Source organism: Akebia trifoliata, chromosome 15 (assembly GCF_017979445.1).
Source record: "Akebia trifoliata isolate Shusen 1 chromosome 15, ASM1797944v1, whole genome shotgun sequence".
NCBI classification, from domain to species: domain Eukaryota; kingdom Viridiplantae; phylum Streptophyta; class Magnoliopsida; order Ranunculales; family Lardizabalaceae; genus Akebia; species Akebia trifoliata.
Window position 1 is genome coordinate 25,915,839 of NC_141389.1, and position 24,222 is coordinate 25,940,060.

The window sequence follows — 24,222 nt, forward strand, 5'->3', positions numbered from 1 at the left end:
AGATAATAGACCCACATAATCCCATTACTCCTGTGTAACTACGATGAATCACGATTCGGTTAACGTCCCGTTATTACGTGGCATGTTTTAATTGGAGAGTAAAAAAAGCCGTTCTTTACGTTACACGCAGCCGAATCTGTTAAATCTCCACCAAACTATGCCACGTAGATGTCGTTCCTATCTCTAATGATGGATATCATACCGAATCACGACTCTAAAAAAAGATGACCTTTTTATCCAAAATTCCTAATAAATGTCTCTGACTCTATCCTATCTTCCATATTTCATTTTTATACTTAAAAGAAAAAACAAAACAAAAGATACAGATCTCTCTCTGTTTCTTCCTTCTCTTCCAAGTTCTCTCCTTTTTCAACAAAAATGGTGGACTCAATCAAACCCAGTAATGGGTCTGAGTCGATTCGTTTTATAGCTCAAGTGATTCGAGGAAGATGGTTTATGCTCTTCGCCTCATTCTTGATCATGGCTGGTGCTGGTGCAACCTATCTGTTCGGTACCTACTCCAAAGTCATCAAAAAAACACTTGGGTATGATCAAACCACTCTTAATTTACTGGGTTTCTTCAAAGATCTTGGAAGCAATATTGGAATCTTTTCTGGTTTAATTGCTGAAGTAACTCCAACTTGGTTTGTCCTCTTAGCTGGAGCAGCAACAAATTTTGTGGGTTATTTCATGATTTGGCTTTCAGTAACTAATAGAATCCCAAAACCCAGAGTTTGGGAGATGTGTTTGTACATCTGCATTGCTGCAAATTCACAAAATTTTGCCAATACAGGTGTTTTAGTTACTTGTATCAATAATTTCCCTGAAGGCCGAGGCATAATGATTGGATTGTTAAAAGGGTTCACTGGGCTTAGTGGAGCTGTGATGACTCAAATTTATCTTGCTGTTTATGGGAATGATTCTGTATCTCTTATACTTCTAATTGGATGGTTACCCGCTGCGATATCGATCGTATCGGTGTACACAATTCGAAAAATGAAGGTTGTTCAACGGGTTAACGAGACTCGAGTGTTTTATTACTATCTTATTGTTGCAGTTTCATTAGCTATATTTGTCATGATTTTAATTATAATTCAGAAACATAAGTCTTTCTCTCATGTTGGGTATATCGCAAGTACCACTGTCGTTTGTGGCTTTCTTGTTCTTCCTTTATTTATAGCTATTAGAGAAGAACGCGTGATTTGGAATCTAAAGAAGTTAGTTGTGAGCCCACCGTCGATGATCACTATCGAGAAACCACCCGTTGAAGAATTAATACCACCCGCATTGCCACCATCAAATCCTACTCAGATTGTTGAGAAACCCAATGTTAATTTCTTCTCCAATATATTTAAGAAGCCAATCAGAGGTGAAGATTACACAATTTTGCAAGCAATCTTTAGTATCGACATGTTAATTATCTTGATCACGACGTTTTCTGGCCTTGGAACCAATCTCACTGCGATAGATAATTTGGGTCAGATTGGTGAGTCGTTAGGCTACCCTACTCTGACTATAAGCACGTTTGTATCACTCGTGAGTATTTGGAATTTCTTCGGAAGAGTTTGTGCTGGGTTTGTATCTGAAATCCTTCTCGCTAAAATGAGATTCCCTCGACCACTTATGATCACAATTGTTCTTCTTTTATCTTGTATCGGACACATTCTCATTGCCTTCCCCGTCCCCGGGTCGCTTTACTTTGCTTCGGTGATCATTGGGTTTTCCTACGGTGCTCAATTGACGTTACTCTACACGATTATATCTGAGCTCTTCGGTCTCAAACACTATGCGACATTGTTCAATTGTGGCCAATTGGCGAGCCCACTTGGTTCCTATGTGTTCAATGTGAGGGTTGCGGGGAAGCTTTATGACAAAGAGGCGATAAAGCAATTAGCGAAGAAGGGCATTAGCAGGGATTCGGTGAAGGAATTGACTTGTATTGGGATAAGGTGTTATAGACTCTCTTTTATCATATTGGCATTGGTGGCAGCTTCGGGTGCTGTTGCTTCGTTTGTTTTGGTGTTGAGGACACGGGAATTCTACAAAGGTGACATCTATAAGAAGTTCAGAGAGGAAGCCAAAGCTATCGAAACACAGAAGGATTTGTCCTCTAACAATCAGCACTGAAAGACCCAAAGAAGATATAGATTGATAGACAATGATGAGGGGGTAAGGTTAAGCAGAGAAATCAAGATTAGTGATTTTTTCGGACCCTCAAATTGTTTTTAAATTTGCTTCTTTGCTCATATGTCTCTTTGTTTTCCTTAGAATTGAACAAAAAAAATAAAAAAATAGCCTTTTTTAATCTCTAATTTGACAGAATAATTTGGTGTCACAGACTTCATCACCTCATGGACCATTGATAATTGTTTAATGTTTGTTCTACTTGAATTGGCTTGCTTATTGAACTCTTTTAGAACTTACATCTTGTATGCTTACTATTGCTTTCCACTCTATAATCAGCTTGATAACGCGTTTTATATTTTTCTTTATTAGATGTAAAATTGGTTTTTGATGGTCACTTCCATGCTTAAAATATTTGTTTTTCATTTAATTGGGATCTGTCATCACACATCTGCTGATGAAGGTCGGTATGTGTGAAGACTAAATTACAAATGATCAATTAGTCTAAATGGATCTAAAGTACAAAAATATGAGAGAATGCAAATGGTTCTCCAAGTGTGGGTTTTGAAAGTGAGAATGAATCACAGACATTATAAGATCTCAATTTTTCTTTAGTGGAGATTAAGTTTATCTATAATAGAGAAACAAAGATTGAGGAGGCATAGATGGGCTGTGGTGGTGTGGAGAATGTTTTGCATTCTAAAGAGATCAAAGGGTAATTGCATCTACTACCTTTCTCCTTATCTGTTTTGTACTCATCTTTCAAACAGCTGACGAAACACTTTTACTGAAGAAATATATAAGTTTCATTCAATTTTTTTTGTTCTAATCTATTATATATACAATGTTTATAAGATTTTACTGCCACATCGGCTTATCTAAATGTATTGCAGTAGACTTGATATTAATATATGGAAGAAATTATATGTATCTGTCATCCCTTCTTATCATTATCGGACACCCATCGTTCATATTGGTGTCTTTGTTATATAGCCTCCATATATGTTTGTTTTTTTTTTCCCCTCTCTATTACCAATTCATCTTCAATAAGCGAAGCTTTGCTTGTTTGATTAATTTTTTATCAGGAACAATAACTTAGTGTTGTGGGCTCAGTCATTGTTGCATTTCTTTCTCATCAAGTCTTGGTTTTATTGAAAAAGAAACTTAATTCCTGTCTAAGGATGACCAGTTGCCTTTGATTTGCTCTCCTTAAACCATTTATTTAAGTTTTGTTGGAAACTGTCACCAAATTGGGGACTCATCCTTCTAATACATTAAAACCAGTAAAATATGAGTACATCATTTTTTTTTTGTTTCACTGTTAGCATATCTTCTCATTTTATCGATAAGTACATTGTTTTTTTCCTTATGTGGTTTTAATTACTAGTTGATTCTAGGATTTAAGGTTGTATTTGTTATTATTTGCGTCTCCATTGTCCATTTTATTACTTGTCCTTCCCATGTTTTGTTTGATCTCTTGAGATGCCTTGGATGGGTTAATCAAGTCGAACAAAGCTCGAAATCATTTGTATAACTACTCTTATATCAAATGTGTTCTTTTTGTTTGTTATGGTTGTCACGTGTAATACCCATGAAAGGAACTTGAGTTTGTGATCCACAAAGAGACCATGGTCTTATGATTTTGAAATGTGATTTAGTGCGACAGTTCAATAGTTCATCAATTGATTAATCATGATAATGGGTGATAGATTGAGAGAAAGATGGATTTGATGATTTGGGTATGTTTAACGAAGATCAATTATAGTCCAAGTTAGATGAATATTGAAGTTGAAAGTACTAAAGGAGTGAGGGGAAGACTGAAAAGAACGTGAATGGAGATAGTGAAAGCAAATATGAACTTTACTCTCAGATACGGACTAATCCAACAGTAAGACAGGTAGGATTTCTATTATTAAATTATTTGTTGGACAACAATTTAATATTTATTAATCTTGAATAATCATGTATTATGATCCCCTGTTTGTTTCACCACCATTTTGAACTCATCCATGGAATGCCAAGCTTTTTTTTTTGTTTTTTTGTTATTGTTTTTTGTAGTTGTGGGATCTTATTTGAAATGTGAAAGGTGGACCAATCCAATAATTCACATAGGGAATGGGACAAAGCAGTAGCCACTACTTTTGGTCTTTCTTTATGGGTTTACGCCTCAATTAGAGTCCACAAATCATGAATATCTCTGCTCATCTTATGAATCTCCATTCCAAAAAAATCAATTTGATTAGCAAACTTTAGCAATGGATTCGAGCGATATGTAAAATAACGAACCAAAACGAGGGAAAATGCTTGAATCCAATGGCTAGAAATCATTTATCAGAATCATCATGGGGTTGATAAAAAATTCATGAGTTAGCTGGCCTATATAGTAAATGTAACGATTGTTAAGGTTTATGGGTCAAACTTACAAAACCAGCTCGTAAGGTGAGGGTTGCAGTCACCTCAAATACTACCCAAAATCAAGTACCTAGGACCGATGTGGGACTATTGTTCTAACACCCTCACTCACGTGGGACCATCACCTCAAATACTGCACAAATCAAGTACCCAGGACCGATGTGGGACTATTGTTCTAACATCCTCGCTCATGGGAGACCACCATGTGCAAGGCATGGAAAACACCCCCGCACATCCAGAACAGAAACGGTGAGCTTTGATACCATATCAAGATCCATGGGCCTAACTTAACCTCACAAAAACTGGCATGTAAGGAGAGGGTTGCCCCGCTTTATATATTGGATAACCCCAAGGGTACCTAGGTGATGTGGGACTATGTTAACACTCCCCCTTAACGCCAGGATTGCAAGTCTGAAGATACTGACCTAACCCATCCTTGAGGTACACTTGCTCTGATACCATATTAAGGCCCATGTGGGTGAGACTGTGCTAGCACTCCCCCTTAACGTTGGGATTGGAGACAATCGACTCTCTTCCACGTAGGTCTGGAGATATTGACCTGGCCCATCCTTGAGGTACACTTGCTTTGATACTATGTTGAGACCCATGTGGGACTATTGTTATAACAATGATGACCGACCAGATTGATGGAGATTATGGCAGTCATGACATGGGGCAAAAATGGTTGGAAGTCTGATTAGCACGAGCTGACAATCGACCTACCACGTTCTAAAAATAAAAGGGCAAGGATATTCAATTTTAATTGAATTTAAGCCTATAATTTGCTTGAATGGAAAATTGAGGTGGATATCAGAATGGAATATGCAAGCATCGGCCGTAAAATTCTTATTGTTCATGCCATGCATCTCAAGGTGTACGAGGCGATTTTTCTGTCACATTACCATAAGAGATCTTTACAACTATAATCATTGTCGTCCTCGTCGTCAAAATCTTATCCAAAAAATCTTTGGCCGCCTGATTTAAATTTGCTCCCATTCCATGCTCATGCCAATTTATTATCATTGTATGTATGGTATATGGTGCAAATCTCGAGGCAACGATAGGCAGGTTGGAACTTGGGACAACCCTCCTACAGTAATCCTGTGAAATGATTCCTAACACTCACCACCTCTCATTGACCATTGATAATTGTTTAAGAGAACTGCTATTGCCACATCAACTTTTACTAATGCCACACCGATTCCTATGTAAATCACCAAAGAATTGCTCACAGTTGGTTTGGTGTGGTGTGGTGTGGCAATAGTAACCCTCTTGTTTAATGAATGATTTGTTTTGCTATTTTAAGAAGTTGTTGCGCTAACATCCAAGCCACTTACATTGACTTAATTATTTACTTGGTTTGTCTCCTCTTTTTTGGACTCTTTTAGAACTTTTATGTTGAAGGTACCTTCTAACTCTTATTGCTGTTTGTCTTCATTACCCGTGATTAAACCAATAATTGTACAAAGCTTAAGACTTACATCAAGTCAATCGAGTTGATTCCATATTCGTTTTGCACTCTTTAATCACTTTGTTGATTTCTTGTAATTTTATTTAGAGATGTAAAACTGATTTTTGATGGTCACTTTCATCTTAATTGTCTTTCTATGTCAAAATGGATAAAAAGGAAAAAAATAATATGGGAGAATGCAAATGAATCTCCAAGTGTTATAAGATCTCAATTTTTCTTTGATGGAGATTAAGTTTGTCTAAGAGAGAGAAACAAAGATGGAGGTTGTTCATTTCGCAGTGCAAGTGATCCGAGGCCGATGGTTCATGTTGTTTGCATCTTTCCTAATAATGGTTGGCGCTGGTGCAACTTATGTGTTTGGGATTTACTCCAAAGAGATAAAATCCTCACTCGGATACAACCAAACCACACTCAATTTGCTTGGTTTCTTCAAAGATCTTGGGGCTGTCATGGGTGTCATCTCCGGCGTCATGGCTGAATTGACCCCGACATGGTTCGTGCTCATCGTTGGGGCAGGCACGAACTTTGTAGGCTACTTCATGATATGGCTTGCTGTCACTGGCAAGACCCCAAAGCCGAAAATATGGCAGATGTGCTTGTACATATGTATTGGTGCTAATTCTCAAAGTTTCGCCAACACGGGCGTGGTTGTCACATGTGTCAAGAACTTCCCAGATAGCCGAGGAATCATGTTAGGCCTCTTAAAGGGATTCACGGGCCTTAGTGGAGCTATCATGGTTCAGATTTATCTTGCTGTCTATGGAAACGACTCAAAATCTCTTATTCTCCTAATTGGTTGGCTCCCCGCCGCTATATCAGTCGTCTTTGTCTACACAATTCGAACAATGAAGGTTGTTCGATTGGGGAACGACACCAAAGTCTTCTATCATTACCTGTTCATATCGATTGCATTAGCTCTATTTTTGATGGTTATAACCATAATTCAGAAACAAGTTGCCTTCTCTCATGTTGGGTATGTTATGAGTACCGTTGTGGTTTGTTTCTTACTCTCTCTTCCTCTCGCAATTGCAATTAAAGAAGAATTTGTACTTTGGAAACTAAAGAAACAAAAACCCATTAAACCCCAAGCTATGATAGCAATCAAAGAATCAAATCCGAGCCCCACCCCAGTAGTAGAGAAACCCAAAGTTGCTTTCTTCAGCAATATTTTCAAGACCCCAGACAGGGGAGAAGACTTCACCATCATGCAAGCACTTCTTAGTATAGACATGTTAATGATCTTTATCGTAACATTTTGCGGGTACGGAACAAACCTTACAGCCATCGATAACTTGGGTCAGATTGGTGAGTCATTAGGCTACCCAACTCTCACCATAAGCACATTTATATCGCTAGTGAGCATTTGGAATTTTTTTGGAAGGGTGTTTGCTGGGTTTGTCTCTGAAATACTTCTCGTAAAATTTAGTTTCCCTCGCCCACTTATGATCACAATTATACTTCTCTTATCCTGTGTCGGACACATGCTCATAGCCTTTCCCGCCCCGGGCTCCCTTTACATTGCTTCGGTGCTCGTCGGCTTTTGTTATGGTGCACAATTGACATTGCTCTACACAATTATATCCGAGCTCTTTGGGCTCAAACACTATGCCACATTGTTCAATTGGGGTCAATTGGCGAGCCCTCTCGGGTCTTACGTGTTTAATGTGAGGGTTGCGGGGAAATTTTATGACAAAGAGGCATTGAAGCAACTTGCTCTTAAGGGACTCGGACGGGAATCAGTTAAAGAATTAACTTGTCTTGGGGTAAGGTGTTATAGACTATCTTTTCTTATATTAGGAGTGGTGGCGGCTTCGGGGGCTTTTGCTTCTCTTATTTTGGTGATAAGGACACGAGAATTCTACAAAGGCGATATTTATAAGAAGTTTAGAGAGGAGATCAAAGCAGCAGAGATGGAGTTGGGATTGTCCCACTCCAACAACCAAACAGCCAACATTGATGAGAAGGCCAAAGAAAGATTGACAAACATTTGAGGGCCTTTGATTTGTTTCATGTGCTAGCTCCTCTGTTCTTGTGGCTTTTGTGTTTCATTTGGAATAACAAAAACATCCTTGATTGTTCTCCAATTTAATCAAACATTTATCGATACAAACACTGGAATTCTCAAATTGAACAATATTTGATTGGGGAAATTAGTGATCAAAGTCTAAGGCTTTCTTTGACACTATTATGTCCTTTTGTGGAAACATAGACAATTTTTTCTTGAAAATAATAAATTTCTATTATTTGGGCATTTTTAGTCTTACCATCAAAATTGTAAAATAAATAAATAAATGAGAGAAGATATCTTCCAGAAAACAAAAAGTTCCAATTTTTTTTCTACTTCCATATAGAGTAGTAAGGGTCAAAGTGGGTAATGGGATATCTGGCTCGAAACCCGTGTGGGTTAACTCGAAGGTCCTGCTTGCCCTGGCTATGGATGTCGAACCAGTTACAATTGTTGTGGATTGTGGAGCCTGATAGTACTCGTCAATAAGGAGTTAATCACAAAAAAACACATGATCCTAACCCTTTAAACACAAAATCCAATGGTTGAGATTTATGAGTATCTTGATAACACAAATCTCAGATATACTTATCTCGAGGATAAATCTCAACCATTGGATTTTGCATTTAAAGGGTTGAGATCGTGTGTTTTTTTTGTTCAGGAGTCGAGGGATCCTCACCCTTAACTTTGATTGAAGCCTTAAAGCTTAAAAAAAAAAAAACAGGTCATTTAGACATATCCCTCGGGTTTCAGTCCATGTTTTAGATACCACTCTATTTTTTCAAACTGATGACATATGCCACCATTTTCTATCATAGGTAGGGGTGTCGGTTGAGCCCTTCGCCTGTTAGTCTGGCTAACAAAACAAGGGCTAGGGCCTTTATATTTAGCTCGCAAAGGTAGGGCCGGTCTTAATAATTTTTAGCCTGTTAAATTTGGGTTGGGCTAAGGTCTTATAGTGCCCAACCCGACCTGGCCCGCTACTTAATCTTATAGAAATATTTTTAATTAGATAAATATTTTTTCTAATAAAAGTAAAATATGTTATCTAATTACAATTTAACTCTCGTATATAACTTTTATAGGTTAATAAGATATTAATTTAAACTTGTACAAGATAAATTACTTGAAAATAATTTTTTCATTAAAAATATTGAATTGTAGTCATTCTATTGGGCTCAAATCCGACCCGAATCAAGCCCGAGCCCATTAGGGCTAGGCTAGGGCTTGGTTGTCTTAGGCCCGATAATAGAGAGAAATAACATGCCACTATGCACTTAGAGGTTTGTGCTTGTGATTGTTTTAGTTTTTGGACCAATTTTTAAAATAAAAATGGTTGTTCATATTTGGTGGTGGGTCTCACTTAGTTGGTGAGGTGGTACCATCGATGGATATTTATGAAAATCTCATTCCAAGATGAAATCAATGCAATCGACAACATTTTGTGAAGAGTTGTGATAATCTGACGCTCTTTTTTGTATGCTCCTTTCACGGAATTATAGATCCTTTGATTCAAGATACACACAAGGACAAAGATTTTATGGTTCAATGAAGTGCCAGACCAGAGAACATACAAAGAGGAGTGTGAGATTATCATGATTCTTTTGTGAAACATTGAGTTGATATCCGATGAACTTGAAATGTGAACCATGATACGATTTTACTATGTTCTACATGGCAGCATCCCAAATCCCCAAAAAAATGGTGAAAAACTGTGAGAATAGCAACATCAAACAAAAACAAAACACGCATAAGTTCATTTCCTCGATTTCCAATTTTTTAGATCCCAAACCCATTTCAACTCTGAGTTGAGTCGGGGACAATCGAATCAAAGATACAAACATCATGACTGGGTGGATTAAATATTGGGTTCTTCGATTTTTTTTAAATTATGGAAATACACTTTTGAAAAGACGAAATGGTACCCAAGACCTCGAAAACGTTTGAAACTCCAACGAAGGTTCAATTGATCGGGGGAACTAAAAAAATTCAAAATTTGAAGTAGAATTCTCAAATAGTTTGAAATTCCACCGGTCCCTCGAATTTTGAAAATCACAAAAAGACTCAATTTCATGAAATTTTTGAAATCTATATCAACGCGCACTTCTATTGAGTCGTAACTGGTTTTAAGCTTGTGGACCACTTGAATGATAGAAGGTATTGTTGGGGGATGCGTTGGAAGGCATCAGGTTGTTGGTGAGCTAAAGGGCATCTGTTCATCTGAGCCCTTACAAGATACCCTTGGAACATTGATGCACGTTAGCAAATCGATGCACGTTACCAAATCGAACAAAGGGAGACAAATTGGAACATTGAACCCCCAGCAAAACCAAATCATGTTTTTTGAGATCATTGAAATATATAATCAAGAACTTTGATCATTCAAGTATGTGAGGATGAAAGGCAGTGTTGATGCCTAAGCTGAAAGTCCTTGTGTACCAAATAGTTTAATCTTGATAATTTCACTTAATCCGTCTTATTGACACACAGGAACCATCAAATTCTCGTTTAATCCAAATGCTTAACCAATACACTAACACCCAATTCAATTATTGACAAATTTAAGTAATCACAAAAGTGGATGACTTAGGATACCTAACACCTTCCTCAACTCTCAATTGAGTCTCTTATCTAATTTCTCTGAATCCAAACTAGACTAGAGTCAAATTTTGTGCAAATCACACATCTCTTCATAGGTGACCATTCATACCTGGACCAAATGAGTGGTGACGATCTCAAATAGTATTCAAATCGTAGTAGCACTCGACTAATGCAAATCAAACAACGCAAACCAAAGGGGTGAGATTGTAAAATACGTTCCTCGACTAAGGATCCAATTGCTACACTTCGCTCTCACTCTCGATATCTTTCCATCAAAGAGTCTTTCAAAACTTTTCAAAATTTAGTTGGGGTTGCCAAAAGAAAGCTCTCATTATTTTAAAGAAAATGTTATTTAATTTCACTGAGGCTCAAAAATCAGCTCGGAAGCCCGCCCGGCCCATCTTGATCGGATTAAGGCTCAATCATGACCCGACCCAAATGTTATTCTGATTAACAACAATTTCCACCCGAATTCGAGGTTTCGATTCCATGATGAAAATTTTGATTTTCATGTTTATAAATCACTAATTGAGTTACATTATAATGTGAAAGTCACCAAAAAGTGATAATCAGGGGCTAATGTGTCAAACTTAATGCCACGTGGCGCTTCTTTGATGCAGGGTCACTGAGTATTCAGTATTCCTGGTTCCATGACAGCATTGTCCTTTTCCATAAAAAGGCACATAGAGAAAAACAGTCCCACTCCCACGCTGCACTCTCTCTCTCTTCTGGTTCTGAGCTTCTTTGGTAGCAAATGAAGTCAAAAGGGAAAGAAATTTCCGGAAAAGCTTCAACATCGAAGAGAAAACGAAATGATACAGACAAATCCGGTGGCCGAAAGAAGAAAACCCCCGGAGTTCTTCAGTTCTTCGACGTTTCCGCCGATGTTGACAAGGACGAAGATTTAAGCGAAGATGATGACTTTGAACGCGGTAAAACCCTTTTATTTCCCTCAAGATTTTATTTCAGATTTCTCAATTTCTAGGGTTCTGTTTTGATATTGTTTTTTTAGCTATTTTTCTCCTGATTTGTACTAATTTTGCTGACAATGTTACTGCAATTTAGGGTTTTTTTGTTTTGTTTGTTTAGTTGATGGTATGAGTAAACCAAGCATGAATGTTGTAATGTACGTGTGAATTTGTATGCTTATGTGTACATGCATTTAGGGTTTTGTTCGTGGTTCATGTTAAATGCGTCTTTCTATGAAATTTGCTTATGTTTACATGTTCTAGGGTTTGCAAATTTTTGCAGGTTTCTTTGTTCATATATTATGTTGCAGATTTCTCATTGTTATATTTGAATTTTCATCTTTGTTGGATACAATGATATTTACTTCTGGGGATATAATATTTTAGTTTTTCCTCGGACATTAATGTCTTCTCGTTTAATATTTTACTGGGTTTTTAAGATCGTGGTAGAATCTATAAGTTTCTCATTAATCTAAGTGTGATATCTAAACTCAAGTGGATCATGGTTTCAAATCTTGACGTCTCGTTCATGGTTGAGACCGAGTTGTCTCGGACAAATCAACTTGTCTCAGATGAGATAACGCATTTGACTCGGTTTACAGTTATCTAAAATACCAGTTGACTCAGATGAGTTTTACTGACTCGGCTGAGATTTTCAAAATATCGTCTAAGTCATACCGTTTATCTCGTGAGATGTGTGAATCCTAAGATGATGTGTAAATCCAGCTTGTTGGTGAACGAGACCATGATGACTTGGGCGAGTCATCTCAGTCTCGGACAAGATTTAAAAGCATGATCTGAATTGGATAAATTATGGTTCGAGTTTTCTTTTGTTTCTCCTCTTTAATATGTGGAAGTGTGCACTTGGGATTGAGCCCTCTTTTCTCAGGTGCCAGGCCACTGTCCTCTCAATATTTGGAGTCTACTGTTGTCTAATTGATGTGTGATAGGTCAAAATCCAAACTGGTGGTCAATTTTCAATTATATTCTTAATTGCCTATTTGCACGAGACCCTTTGTGATGTAAGAAATAATAGTATCCTGAAACAAGATATGAAGCACGTTTATCATCCGAGTTCCCATTTCTTTAGTGTAGATTTTTTAAATATAACTTATGGTCTCCATTCCTTGTGTCTTATTTATTTGTGCAATGTGTCAAATTACAAGTTATGTTAAGATTCACTGACCATTTCTATTGTTTCCTAATTGGGATCAGATTTTATGGATGGACTTGATACCGAGCCGAAAGGCAAGAATGAATCTGGAAAAGCCCATCATATTCCCTTTTTGCCGAAAGAAGAGGAGATTAGTGATGATGAGCTTGAAAGGTTATTGGAAGAGCGATACAGGCCAGGTTCACGAAATGTTGTATATGCTGAAGATGAATATGATACTAAAGGATCTGGTGACAAAATTTCTCTCCTGCCTTCCTTGAATGATCCAATTATTTGGAGAGTCAAATGCATGGTATAATATTTGGTTATGGGTCGGGATCCCTTGACTCATGAAGAACGACTCATGGAAAAAACACATAATCCCAACCATTTAAACACAAAATCCAATGGATGAGATTTATCCTCGGGATAGGTATCTCAGAAATATGTGTTATCAAGATACACATTAATCTCAACTGTTAGATTTTTTATCTAAACGGTTGGGATCATGTGCTTTCTCATGAGTCATTCTTCATGAGTCACCGAAACCCAACCCTTTAATTATTCCCAGATGTTAAATATCAAACCAGTTGCATTTTGGTAGTCCACTTGATGTTACTTAAATATTGATTGCTTGAAGGTTGGACGGGAGCGGCAGACAGCCTTCTGCCTTATGCAGAAGTATGTTGATGTGCAATCTATTGGAACTAAACTGAAAATAGCTTCTGCATTTGTTCTTGAACATATAAAGGGTCATATCTATATTGAAGCTGACAGGGAATCTGACATTGTTGAGGTAATTTAAAGAGATATTGTTCTTAATGTTATTATCACTTCTTCTAACTATCGCTTCTATTACTATTTTTCCGAGAATAATAAGATATGTTTCTCATTCCAGGCATGCAAAGGGATTTGTAGTATATATTCAAGTAGAATGTCACGTGTCCCAACAAATGAAGTTCACCATTTATTCTCTTTGCGGAACACATCAACTGAACTTTCGAAGGGCACGTGGGTCCGTGTGAAGTATGGGAATTACAAAGGGGACCTAGCACAGGTATGGGGTGAATTCTTTAGTTGGAATTGTTGGTTTCCAGTTTATTGGGTCTAAATCTAATATTATTTTGTCTGACTTTGTTTATGTAGGTTGTGGCTGTTGATGATTCACGGAAAAAAACAACTGTAAAGAGAGCAACTGTAAAGATTATCCCAAGAATTGATCTGCAAGCCTTGGCAAAAAAACTTGTATTGATATTTCCTTCTTCCATAAATTCTTTTGGAAGTGATTGTTATTTTTTCATGGACATGTATCATCTGTTGTCCTTCTGAGTCAACTTTTTTCTGGACCTTTGTTTCATTCGAGTGTTTCAGCAATTTTCTTCAAAATTTATCAGTATTTTGATTTGGACATCTATTTTATTAGGTTTCATTTTTTATATTTGTAGTGATATATTGGCCTTTACTATTTTCCTTTTCAACAGTGAAAACTCCCTGGATCTCCCAATCATTAAAGCCTCTCATTAAACCAAGGTTTCAAGACAACTTTTTCCCCATATCAAACAATGAATTCATCTATTGGCACATTCTTTTTTAGAAGACAAATAATGATTGAAACTGCATACGAAGTGGTGAAATTTGACACCAACGATCTTCCCAGAATCTCACCCTCTTTCTTTTTCAATTCTATAAGCATCCCTTCACTGAAATTCTTGCATGATTTAAGAGATGCCTTTCCAAAGAGTGCTCCTATAAAAAGTCCTAAATTCATCACTCTCCCATCCAAAATTCCAGTTGCCATATTTTACCTTGATAACCTCCTTCCACCAACTCCACCAAGAAATGTTGACCGAACCCTTTAAAAACCTTAAATTATCCTTTTGTTGCCCTGCCTCACTACCATATCTGGGCTCATGGCGTATTATATGATGGCATACATGTCCCAATAATTGACAGTCCTACTGACGCATGTTTCACTGGAAGATTGCTGCTGTTACTGCTATTATTTATGTGAATTTATGATGCTTTCATATGGGTTATGTAATCTGAAATATCTTTTTTTTTTTGTTGATAAGTATGTAATCTGAAATCTTCTCTTTACATGGAACGTCAAATCTACGTACCTTACTATTTGTGTCATGTATATGATAAGGAATTTGAACTTCATCTGCAGGGTGGTGGGGGTACTGTGAAGCAAACTGATGTCCCAGTGCCAAGATTGATCAGCTCGACTGAACTAGAGTAATGTGCATAATTTTGTGTCTACAATGACATTGTATGATGTAATTAGTTGTGATTTCTTTCTTTGTAATTCATGTTGTTTAGGGACTTTCGGCCTCATATTCAATCTAAGCGTGATCGTCAAAGTGGAATGGTCTTTGAGTCACTTGATGGTTTAATGCTCAAGGATGGCTATCTGTATAAAAGAGTACCCATTGAGTCATTAACCTACTTGGATGTATTACCTTCAGCCATGGAGCTCCAGAAGTTTAGGACTTCTAGTAAAGATGCGTCTGATAATATGGAGTGGCTGTCAAACCTTTATGGTGAACAACAGAAAAAGAGTCTTTTTAAGTGCGGTAAAGGGACAACCAAAGGAGAGGGTAAAGGGACAACCAAAGGAGAGGGTACATCAGGGACTACAAAAGGGGATGGTTTTGAATTGCATGACCTTGTTTTCTTTGGGTAAGTCAAGTAAGACCATATGTGGTCTTAGTCATCTCTTTAGCTACGGTGAGATATTATGTGTTTTTCATACTTTTATTCTTTCTTCCTTTGCAGTCGGAAAGATTTTGGTGTGATCATAGGTGTGGAGGATGACAACTTCCAGGTGGTTGCATTGTGTTTATTATTCATTTTTTGCTCCTCTGTACTTGGCTGTTTACATTTTGGCTATTCAAATCGGTCTTGTTTGTTAGATTCTAAAAGATGGCGTGGATGAAGAGGAAGTAGTGACTGTTGAGCACCATGAGATAAAGAATGGATCCTTCGATAAAAAGTTTACTGCTTTAGACCAGAACATGAAGATCATATCTGTCAACGATACAGTCTGTGTCTTGGAAGGTCCATTGAAGGTGTACCGCTATTTTTGAACAAGTTTCTGTTGTGGTTTATGGTGTATTTTACTAAGTGTATACACATTTAAAGACTTTTATTTATTGTATTTGTTGTACTTGTTTTGCAGGATAAACAAGGGATTGTTAGGCAAATTTACCGAGGGACTATCTTTATCTATGATGAGAACCAACTGGAGAATGGTGGTTATTTCTGTGCCAAGGCTCAGTTGTGTGAGAAAATTAGTCATTCTATTGATGCCCATCAGGAAAATATTGTATGTCTTAAAGCCAGAGATGAGATTTGTTCTAGTGCTATATTTTCCCTTTCTCAAGTTCCTTTGGTTGCTTCAGGGTGATGAATCAGGTGCTGCAGGTTTTGAGGATGCCACATCCCCAAACAAACCATGGCAAGCAAAGGAGAACCGTCGTGATTGTATGTTTCTAAGTGTTTTAAGGCCCATATTTAGACATGCTGCTTGGTTCTAAGTGTCAAGTTTTTTCCCCTACTAATTTAGCTGCTTGAATGTAGTTAATGGTCGTCGCCAAGAGGATAGAGAGGGAGACTTTTCAATTGGTCAATCCTTGAGAATACGAGTGGGTGATCTAAAGGGGCATCTTTGCCGGGTCATTGCCATATATCGCTCTGAAGTTACAGTTAAGGTTGATTCTAAAATGAACATCATTAAAGGTTAGTTAATTGCGCATATTTGGTTCTTTTCACATGTATATCGATGTTCATTCTGAAAATTTTCTACATGGTAATATATTCAGTTAAACGCGAGCATCTTTCTGAGGCTGGTGTGAAGTCTATGTGGTATGCTTTTTTCTTCTTTTTTACATTATTCATTGGAAACAAAGGCGGGTTGCCTAAGTCTGATTAAGGTGGGTTGCATTACTTTACACTTGGCACGTATTGGAAGGGGTGACTCATCTGTCCATGGGAATAGTCAAACCAAGTCTGGATACCCATGTATCAAAAATAAAATAAAATAATGATTCAGTTGTTTTTGTTTGGTAGTAGTCACTATTCCTTTTTCTTATTTGTTTATTTTCCCCTTTCAATATCAGGGGTCCTGAGTGCAATACTACAAAACCATTTGATGCATTTGGAACACAAGGAAGCTCTGGAGGTACATGCGTTTTAATCCTGCTTTAGTTTCTTTCTTTCTTTCTTTTTTCCCTTCCATTTCTTTGTCAGACCAATATGTACATTTTAACTTATTTTGTTTGAGCAAACAACTTTACCCCCCTTAGATCCACCTTGTCAGTTTTCTCTTAGGACACGATTTCGAGGTATTAAATCAGTTATAATTCTCTGATTTTGCAATATGTTGCTACTACATGCCAAATGCACACCAACAGTTCCCAAGTTCCTATATGTTTTCTCACTTCCACATGTTTTAAAAGAAAAAAAAAATCTGTGCATGTGGTTTCTGCGGCACTTCGTTACTACTTTCTCGTGATATAGTCTGATTTGATTGTTCATTTACATTGAAGGTCTGGGGGAGGGATCTGGAACTCTAGCAGAGAGCAATGGATGGAATTCTGCGGTGCCGTCGACGGGAAGGTATATTAATGCCATATACTAACTTGTGTTCTACTTGTACTCTGCCACTATTTAACCAGATACTGTTGATCAGTTTAGAATGCTTTTATAATTGCCAACTTAGCTATGTGGTAAGACTTGTGGAGTGTTGTTCCCACGTCCTTGGTTCAAATCCCCTTGAACCCAACTTCATTTGCTAACCACTGACCCTTAATAAAAAAATGAGAGTTTAGAATGCTTTTACTTTCTTCATTCACTGTTTTGTGTAAAGATAATGTTCATCCGTAGAAGACCAAATTGCTTTTGGTTTATGAAATGTTTGGCTGAATTTTATGTCCCTCCACATAAATGTTCTTTACTAACCTTGTTTGTCTCTGATCTTGCGTACTGCTATTGGTGGGTATACATCAACTGTGTGTGAAATAGTGTCATAAATTGTAGTGATTTGCATAGTAACATAATGCTTAGTTTCGATGTCTTCTTGTTCTATATAGGGCTGAGTAAATTTCTTACTGCATGTATTATACGTATTACTGCATATTTTATGGTTTCATGAATGAAAGTGCAATTTTTATGATATTTATACATTAATATTTATACATTATTGTTAGACAATGTTAAGATTGGCTATCCAAGGGATATAGTGCCATTGAATTTTCATGTAGATGTAGCAAAATTTATGCGTTTACTTATGGTGTATATGGAGGATCCATTGGATTCGTGATATTAGAGAACTAAGTTGTAAGAGCCATATAAAAAAAATCATCTTAAAAAACTGTAGTTGCTTAATATGAAGAATATTGGAGCTGTAAAGTGGGGAGTGATTGATCTTAGAATGACTAAGTTGCTCATGAAGCATAGATATAGACTGTGTGGTTCAACAAATGATGTTTATTCAGTCTATAATAATCTAGTAACAGTTGGTGTGGTCGTGTGGAAAAGGGCCTCCCAGACAGCACTAACTCTGCCTCGACAAATCACCATTTAAATGTTTGATCCTCCACAAACAGTCACCTAATCGCAGGCAACATCCTTGGGTTTTTTGGATACTTTAGACTCAGCTCTCCATAAAGCATGGCTGATCTAATGAACTCTTACTTTTGGTTTATTTGGTACACATCAATCAGAAAACTTCAAAAGTGCTCCTTTGTCCAATTTCTTTACTATGGGGATGATACTCATGGAAACAAGTCACTGGCTCATCTCCATGTAGGCACAATGGCCAGGAGTGGACACAGAGATAAACTTTCCATACGTATACGGATCTTGACCTTGCATATGTGGTTCAGTGTGTATCGAAGACGTGAAAGTTCCAATTATGGTCACTGAATGGCTGTTAAGTACATTATAATGATTTATGAGAGTATCTTCATACTTAAGTTATCATTTGTTGAGATATCGTTATATCAGTGTGTTTCCTAGTTTCTACTTTTTGACAATTATTCCCTGGAAATTCCCAAGTCAATAAATTTGTTTGCAAAAAATTCTTTGAATTCACATGGACTTTGACCAGTATTTTTTCTACACAAAATTACAAAAAATTCTCTATAATTTAGAAAATTTATGCTAATTCATACATTGAATTATAGATTTTTTCCCTACAAATTTCAATCACCCGTACAGCTGTACCCTAATTTGGCCAGTAAAAAAATTCCAGCTAATTAATTCAAAATTTAAAACCATGAATCCTCTTATTGAGTTGGTTAACTATATTCAGTAGATGTCATGATTAGTCTATTATTCCTGGAATCCATTATTAGACTTTCATTACCCCTAATTAATTGTTAACTATGGCTTTGAAGTTTTGGCAATCTTTATTTGTACTTGTGGACTTCATTAATTGTTTCCTGGATCTAACATGAAGCCATATGTTTGCAGGAGCTCTTGGCCTGATTTCCCTGCCTCATCTGGCTTTTTGGTTGGCTCAAAACCTTCTCCCTATTAACTCACTTTACATTTATTATTATAAATTCCTTGTTTAATTATCAGAATTTTCTAATTTCAAGATTTTCTATTTGTTGGAACTTCAGCTAGATTCCACCTTTTCAAATCCTTTTGGCTCCCTGGCTAATGATGATGATCCCAAAAAAGGTAAGGTGTAGCACCAAGCATCTCTCAGTGTATTACAGTTCTTTTAAGTAATGTATGATTGCTGGGATAATTTGTCAAAAAATTGTTTCCTGCACTTGATTGCACATGGAAAATCAGATTCTGATGAAAATAATCGGAATTGGGCGTTGGTCAACGTGAGAGAGACTGCCTTTGGATTCTCTCCCTGCTGGAAAATCATTTTCCCTTAATTGGTTCTTGCTAAATGGCGAAAGAAACAAGGGCAAACCATGTTTTCCCATGAAATTGATTTTCCAAGTAGACAAACCCTTGTTAACTTCATCGTCATTTTTTTAGAGTGCATGTCTACATACAATGACTCATGTGAAATTCAGTACTTCATGTTAAAAAGTTTCTTATTAATACAAACAAACAACTTTCTGATTCTCTTATCATTATAAGGTAAAGATGAAGAAGATGACCCTTGGGGGAGCAAGGTAGCTTCTAAGAAAGCCACAGACATCTGGAACAAAGCAATCGACGTTGGTGCAGATCTAAAATCATCATGGAGTAAACCAACATCTGAAGGCAAATCGGCTGATGCTAAACTTGATCAAGTTGACAATTGGGGAAAAAGTACGGACAGCTGGAACAAACCTACTGCTAATAATACAGGCTTTGGTAGCAATGTGACAGATAGCTGGGGTACGGGCAAACTCCAAATTGGAAGTTCGGCAGATCGTTCAAGCGATGCAATGGGCAGTTGGGGCAAGAAAAACAGTACAAGTAATGACCCGGAGCCTGCTTGGGGCAAAGGAAAAAGTGTAATTGGAAATGAGACAGGTGCTTGGGGTAAAGCAGTGGAGAACCAAGGAAAAGAAAATACTGTTAACTTAAATCAAGAAGACTCTTGGGGCAAAGCTTCCGAGAGTTGGAAGGCAAAAGATGGCTCAAGCGGAAGTAAGACAGGAGCTTGGGGCAAACCGGTGGAGATCCAAGGAACAGAAAATACTGTTAAATCAAATCAAGAAGACTCCTGGGGCAAAGCTTCTGATAGTTGGAAGGCAAAAGATGGTTCAAGTGGAAGTAAGACAGGTGCTTGGGGCAAACCAGTGGAGATCCAAGGAAAAGAAAATACTGTTAAATCAAATCCAGAAGACTCCTGGGGCAAAGCTTCTGATGGTTGGAAGGCAAAAGATGGCTCAAGTGGAAGTAAGACAGGTGGTTGGAATAATGCGTCAGCCTCACAAGGGAATCAGTCGGGGGGTTGGGGTAATAATTCAACTGGTGGTTGTACCCAAACTGAATCAGCACGTATAGATCGAGTAAGCAGCTGGAATAATGCCGGAGGTGCGACTGATGGCGAGGGTGCTAATATGGCATCTGTGTGGAACAAGGGAACTGCTACCGTTACAGGAGATGGAAGTTGGAATAGATCAAAGGGTACTGATGGTGATCAAGAGTTTGGCTGGAACAAAGGAAGGATGGGTAATAAAGAAGGAGATGAGGATAAAGATCAACACAGCACATGGGGCAGACCAAGTTTTGATGGGGGTCGGGGTTCGGGTGGAAGACGAGGACGGGGGGGATTTCGAGGAGGAAATAGAGGTAATTTTAACGGAGGAAGATCCTTTGGTCGAGGTCGATCATCTGGTTGGAACAAAGATGACGAGCAGCGTGGGACTGGTGATGGGGAGTCTTTTGGACGCCCATCATCTGGATGGAGCAATGACCGAGCAGATGATTGGAATAAAACCAAAGCTTTTGATGGGGATCAACAAAATGCCGGTGGAAATGGAAACCAAGGAGGAGATGGTTGGGGAAAACCGAGATCGGGTGATGATCATGGATCTAATTGGAACAAAGGAAGAGCTGCAGAACATACAGATGGTGAGAAAGGTTTTACTGGAAACAATTCGTCGGGTTGGAATAATAATGAAGGAAACAATTGGTCTGCATCGAAAGCTTCTGTCGGAAAGCAGTCATCTGGATGGACTAAAGAATTGGTGACAAAGGAAGAATCAGGTGGAAATCAGTCATCTGGTTGGGATGGTAAAGCCCGTAATTGGAATAAAACTGAAGGAAACAGTTCATCTGGTTGGAATCAAGGACCGTCAGCTACTAATAAGGGGATGGGTGGGAGGGGAAATGAAGGATTTGATTGGAACAAAAGGAATGCTTCCAGTGAGGATCAGGGTTCTGGGTGGAAGAGTGGAACAAGTGATATGGGTGGAAACCCGTCATCTGGTTGGGATACTAAAGCCAGTAATTGGAATAACTCCAAGGGTAAGCAATCATCAGGTTTGAATCCAGGATTGTCTGAGAATGATGAAACTGGTGGGAGTGGAGAACAGTCATCTGGTTGGGGCAGCAAAAACATTTCAAATACTCAAAAAGATTCTTCTGGCCACCAGACCTCTGCTTGGGATAATAATAAAGGATTTGCTTCAAATGAAGATGTTTGGAACAGGAAAAAAGCTTCTGATGGAGGTGGTCAGGCAACTGGTTGGAAAAGCGGAGCAACAAATGAAACAACTGGTTGGAACAAAGGAAATGCTTTTGGTGGGGGGGATCGATCATCCAGTTGGAGCAAAGGACCAAATACAACTGATGGAAATGAAGATCGATCAAACAACTGGAACAAAACAACATTTGGGAATGGAGATGATGGAGATAATAATAATTGGAGGGGAGGCAAGTTCTTTCGTGGTGGTGGTCGGTCCTCTGGGTGGAACAGAGGATCCAATGCTGATAGTGATGCTGGTGATCCAGTGGATTCGTCGGACCAACCTAGAGGTTTTGGAAGGGGACAGTCTTTTGGTTCTGGTAGGGGTGGCGGCTTTGGAGATAGAGGTCGAGGTCGAGGCGGCAGCTTTGGAGATAGAGGTCGAGGCCGGGGTGGCTTTGGAGGTCGAGGTCGTGGTCGAGGTGGGAGAGATCAATCTGGTGGCTGGAACAGAGAAAAAACCAATGGGGAGGATCAATCAGTTGGTTGGAGTAGCAAAGACACAACTGATAATGCGGGTGATTGGGGAAGTAACGATCGTTCAGGAAGTTGGAACCAAGGAGGAGGAGGTCGTGGTAAGGGACAATGGCAGAATTGGAACAAAGAATCTGGTGCAACTAAAGAAACCGGTGGAACTAGTAGTCAAGGTGGTGGTTGGAATGACAAGGGGTCTGGCTGGAACCAATCAAGTGGTGGAACTAGTGATGGAAACAATGGTTGGAAATCATCCCAGGGTTCAGGTTGGAACGGAGGAACAACAGGTTTGGCAACGGAAGGAAGTGAGACTAAAGTTAAAGCAAACAATTGGAACCAATCATGTGCTCCTGACGGTTGGAAGAAAGGGCCTGATTCAACTAAAGATGATTTTGGAACTAATGATCGTGCAGGTGGTGGTTGGAATAGCCAGGGGTCAGGGAATAGGGATTCAGACAGCTGGAATTGCCCGAATCCTCCTGTTGGACCAGCGTCTTCTGATTGGAACAAACCTATGGCGGCAAAAGAAACAGGTGGCAGTTGGGATCGAGCGGCAACAAAAGATGGAAGCAGTGGTTGGAACAAAGAAGAAGGTTCAGTTAAAGAAGCTGGTGGACCCAATAAACAAGCTGGTGGTTGGAATAGTCAGGGGTCAGGGAATGGATCAAATGCTCCTGTTGGACCCACATCTTCTGGTTGGAACAAACCGACAGCGGCAAAAGAAACTAGTGGGGGTTGGGATCAAGCAACAAAAAAAGATGGAAGCGGTGGAAAGGGAGGGTGGTGATGCTCTGAAAGTCGTCAAGGCACGATGCTTGTACATTGGCTAGGAACTTTTTCTGGTTTTTGATGGTAGGTAGTTAGGGTTGTAAATATCGGGTAATCTTTACTTCGATATCTCGTGGTTTATAATCAGTCTCTGTTTGATTGCCGACTTTCGTTTGTTTGATAAACAACTACTTGATCTAACCTTTAAGTTTAGTATCGAATCGAGTGAATTGGTGGTTTTGCTATTGGTACTACTAAGTAAAAGTTGGTAAGGAATGTTAAACCTCTCATCCTTCCAGTGTCTTGCTTTTATTATTTCAAATATGCTTGGTGTTGAGTGTTTAGTACCCTTTTGCCCCTTTGTGTGAAGGATAGCAAGTGTAATGGAATTGTAGGTGATGATGGCATACCTTTGCCCCTTGGCCCATATAAATGGCATGTCGATGACCATTACAACAAATTTCGGCTCTATGATGTCTGTCTTTGCAGGTTTCATGTAATTTTTGTAGTAGAGTTCTCGGTGGCTAACACCTCAAGTTTCCTCTATTCTAAGATGGTCGTGTTAACGGGGGAGTACTGTCGAAAAAAAAAAAGAAAGATAGGAAGTAACAAGCACACAATGCAAGCAAAAGTAGAAAATAAAAAGATAATTTTTGAGGTTCAACTCGTAGTCTTCCAATTTTAGTGTGTGTGTGGTGTGGGGGGATCGTGGAAAATCCTCTGCGCGGATAAATTGATTTCCTTACAATTGTATTTTTATTTGCTTCATCAAACACATGAAAATACCCGTTTACCACCTAATTTTTCTTGCAATCAAACGAATCCTATACTCTAAAAATTAATCTTTTTCTAATACATTCAAATTAAGAATTGGATTTGCCTATGATTGTGGAAAATCCTGTACTCGGGCAAATTGATTTTCTTGTATTTTTTTTTTTATTTGTTACGTTAAACACATGAAATACCCATTTTCCAAGGCAAATCGTTTTTCACCTAATTTTTCTTGCAATCAAACATACCTGAACTCTAAAAATTGATCTTGGAAAAAACTGTTTTCTTTCTTTCAATATTTCATAAAGCTCATGAATTAGT

General features: G+C 38.2%; 3 protein-coding genes across 5 annotated transcripts; all 3 read left to right on the plus strand.

Moving 5' to 3' along the window:
• The first annotated feature begins 299 nt into the window (after positions 1–299).
• On the plus strand, positions 300–2,325 carry LOC147384825 (protein NUCLEAR FUSION DEFECTIVE 4-like). The gene has a single exon (XM_086426212.1). The coding sequence runs from the start codon at positions 379–381 to the stop codon at positions 2,125–2,127; it is 1,749 nt and encodes a 582-aa protein (XP_086282338.1). The 5' UTR covers positions 300–378; the 3' UTR covers positions 2,128–2,325.
• A 3,688-nt stretch (positions 2,326–6,013) lies between these two features.
• Positions 6,014–8,183, plus strand: LOC147384826 (protein NUCLEAR FUSION DEFECTIVE 4-like). The gene has a single exon (XM_086426913.1). It carries the CDS (start codon positions 6,265–6,267, stop codon positions 7,996–7,998), a length of 1,734 nt encoding a protein of 577 aa, XP_086283039.1. The 5' UTR covers positions 6,014–6,264; the 3' UTR covers positions 7,999–8,183.
• Positions 8,184–11,305: 3,122 nt separating this feature from the next.
• Positions 11,306–23,420, plus strand: KTF1 (kow domain-containing transcription factor 1). Of its 3 annotated transcripts, none has more exons than XM_086426907.1 (18): positions 11,306–11,545; positions 12,797–13,047; positions 13,375–13,530; positions 13,633–13,791; positions 13,881–13,979; positions 14,905–14,972; positions 15,057–15,416; positions 15,513–15,561; positions 15,650–15,805; positions 15,916–16,062; positions 16,121–16,220; positions 16,317–16,475; positions 16,559–16,601; positions 16,856–16,917; positions 17,285–17,354; positions 19,212–19,251; positions 19,364–19,424; positions 19,845–23,420. In XM_086426907.1, exons 1-18 carry the CDS (start codon positions 11,368–11,370, stop codon positions 23,147–23,149), a joined length of 5,463 nt encoding a protein of 1,820 aa, XP_086283033.1. In that variant the 5' UTR covers positions 11,306–11,367; the 3' UTR covers positions 23,150–23,420. The 3 variants fall into 3 exon arrangements, with proteins under 3 accessions (XP_086283033.1, XP_086283034.1, XP_086283035.1); XM_086426908.1 differs by having other exon boundaries at positions 19,851–23,420; XM_086426909.1 differs by having other exon boundaries at positions 11,307–11,545; positions 16,139–16,220.
• The last annotated feature ends 802 nt before the right edge of the window (positions 23,421–24,222 follow it).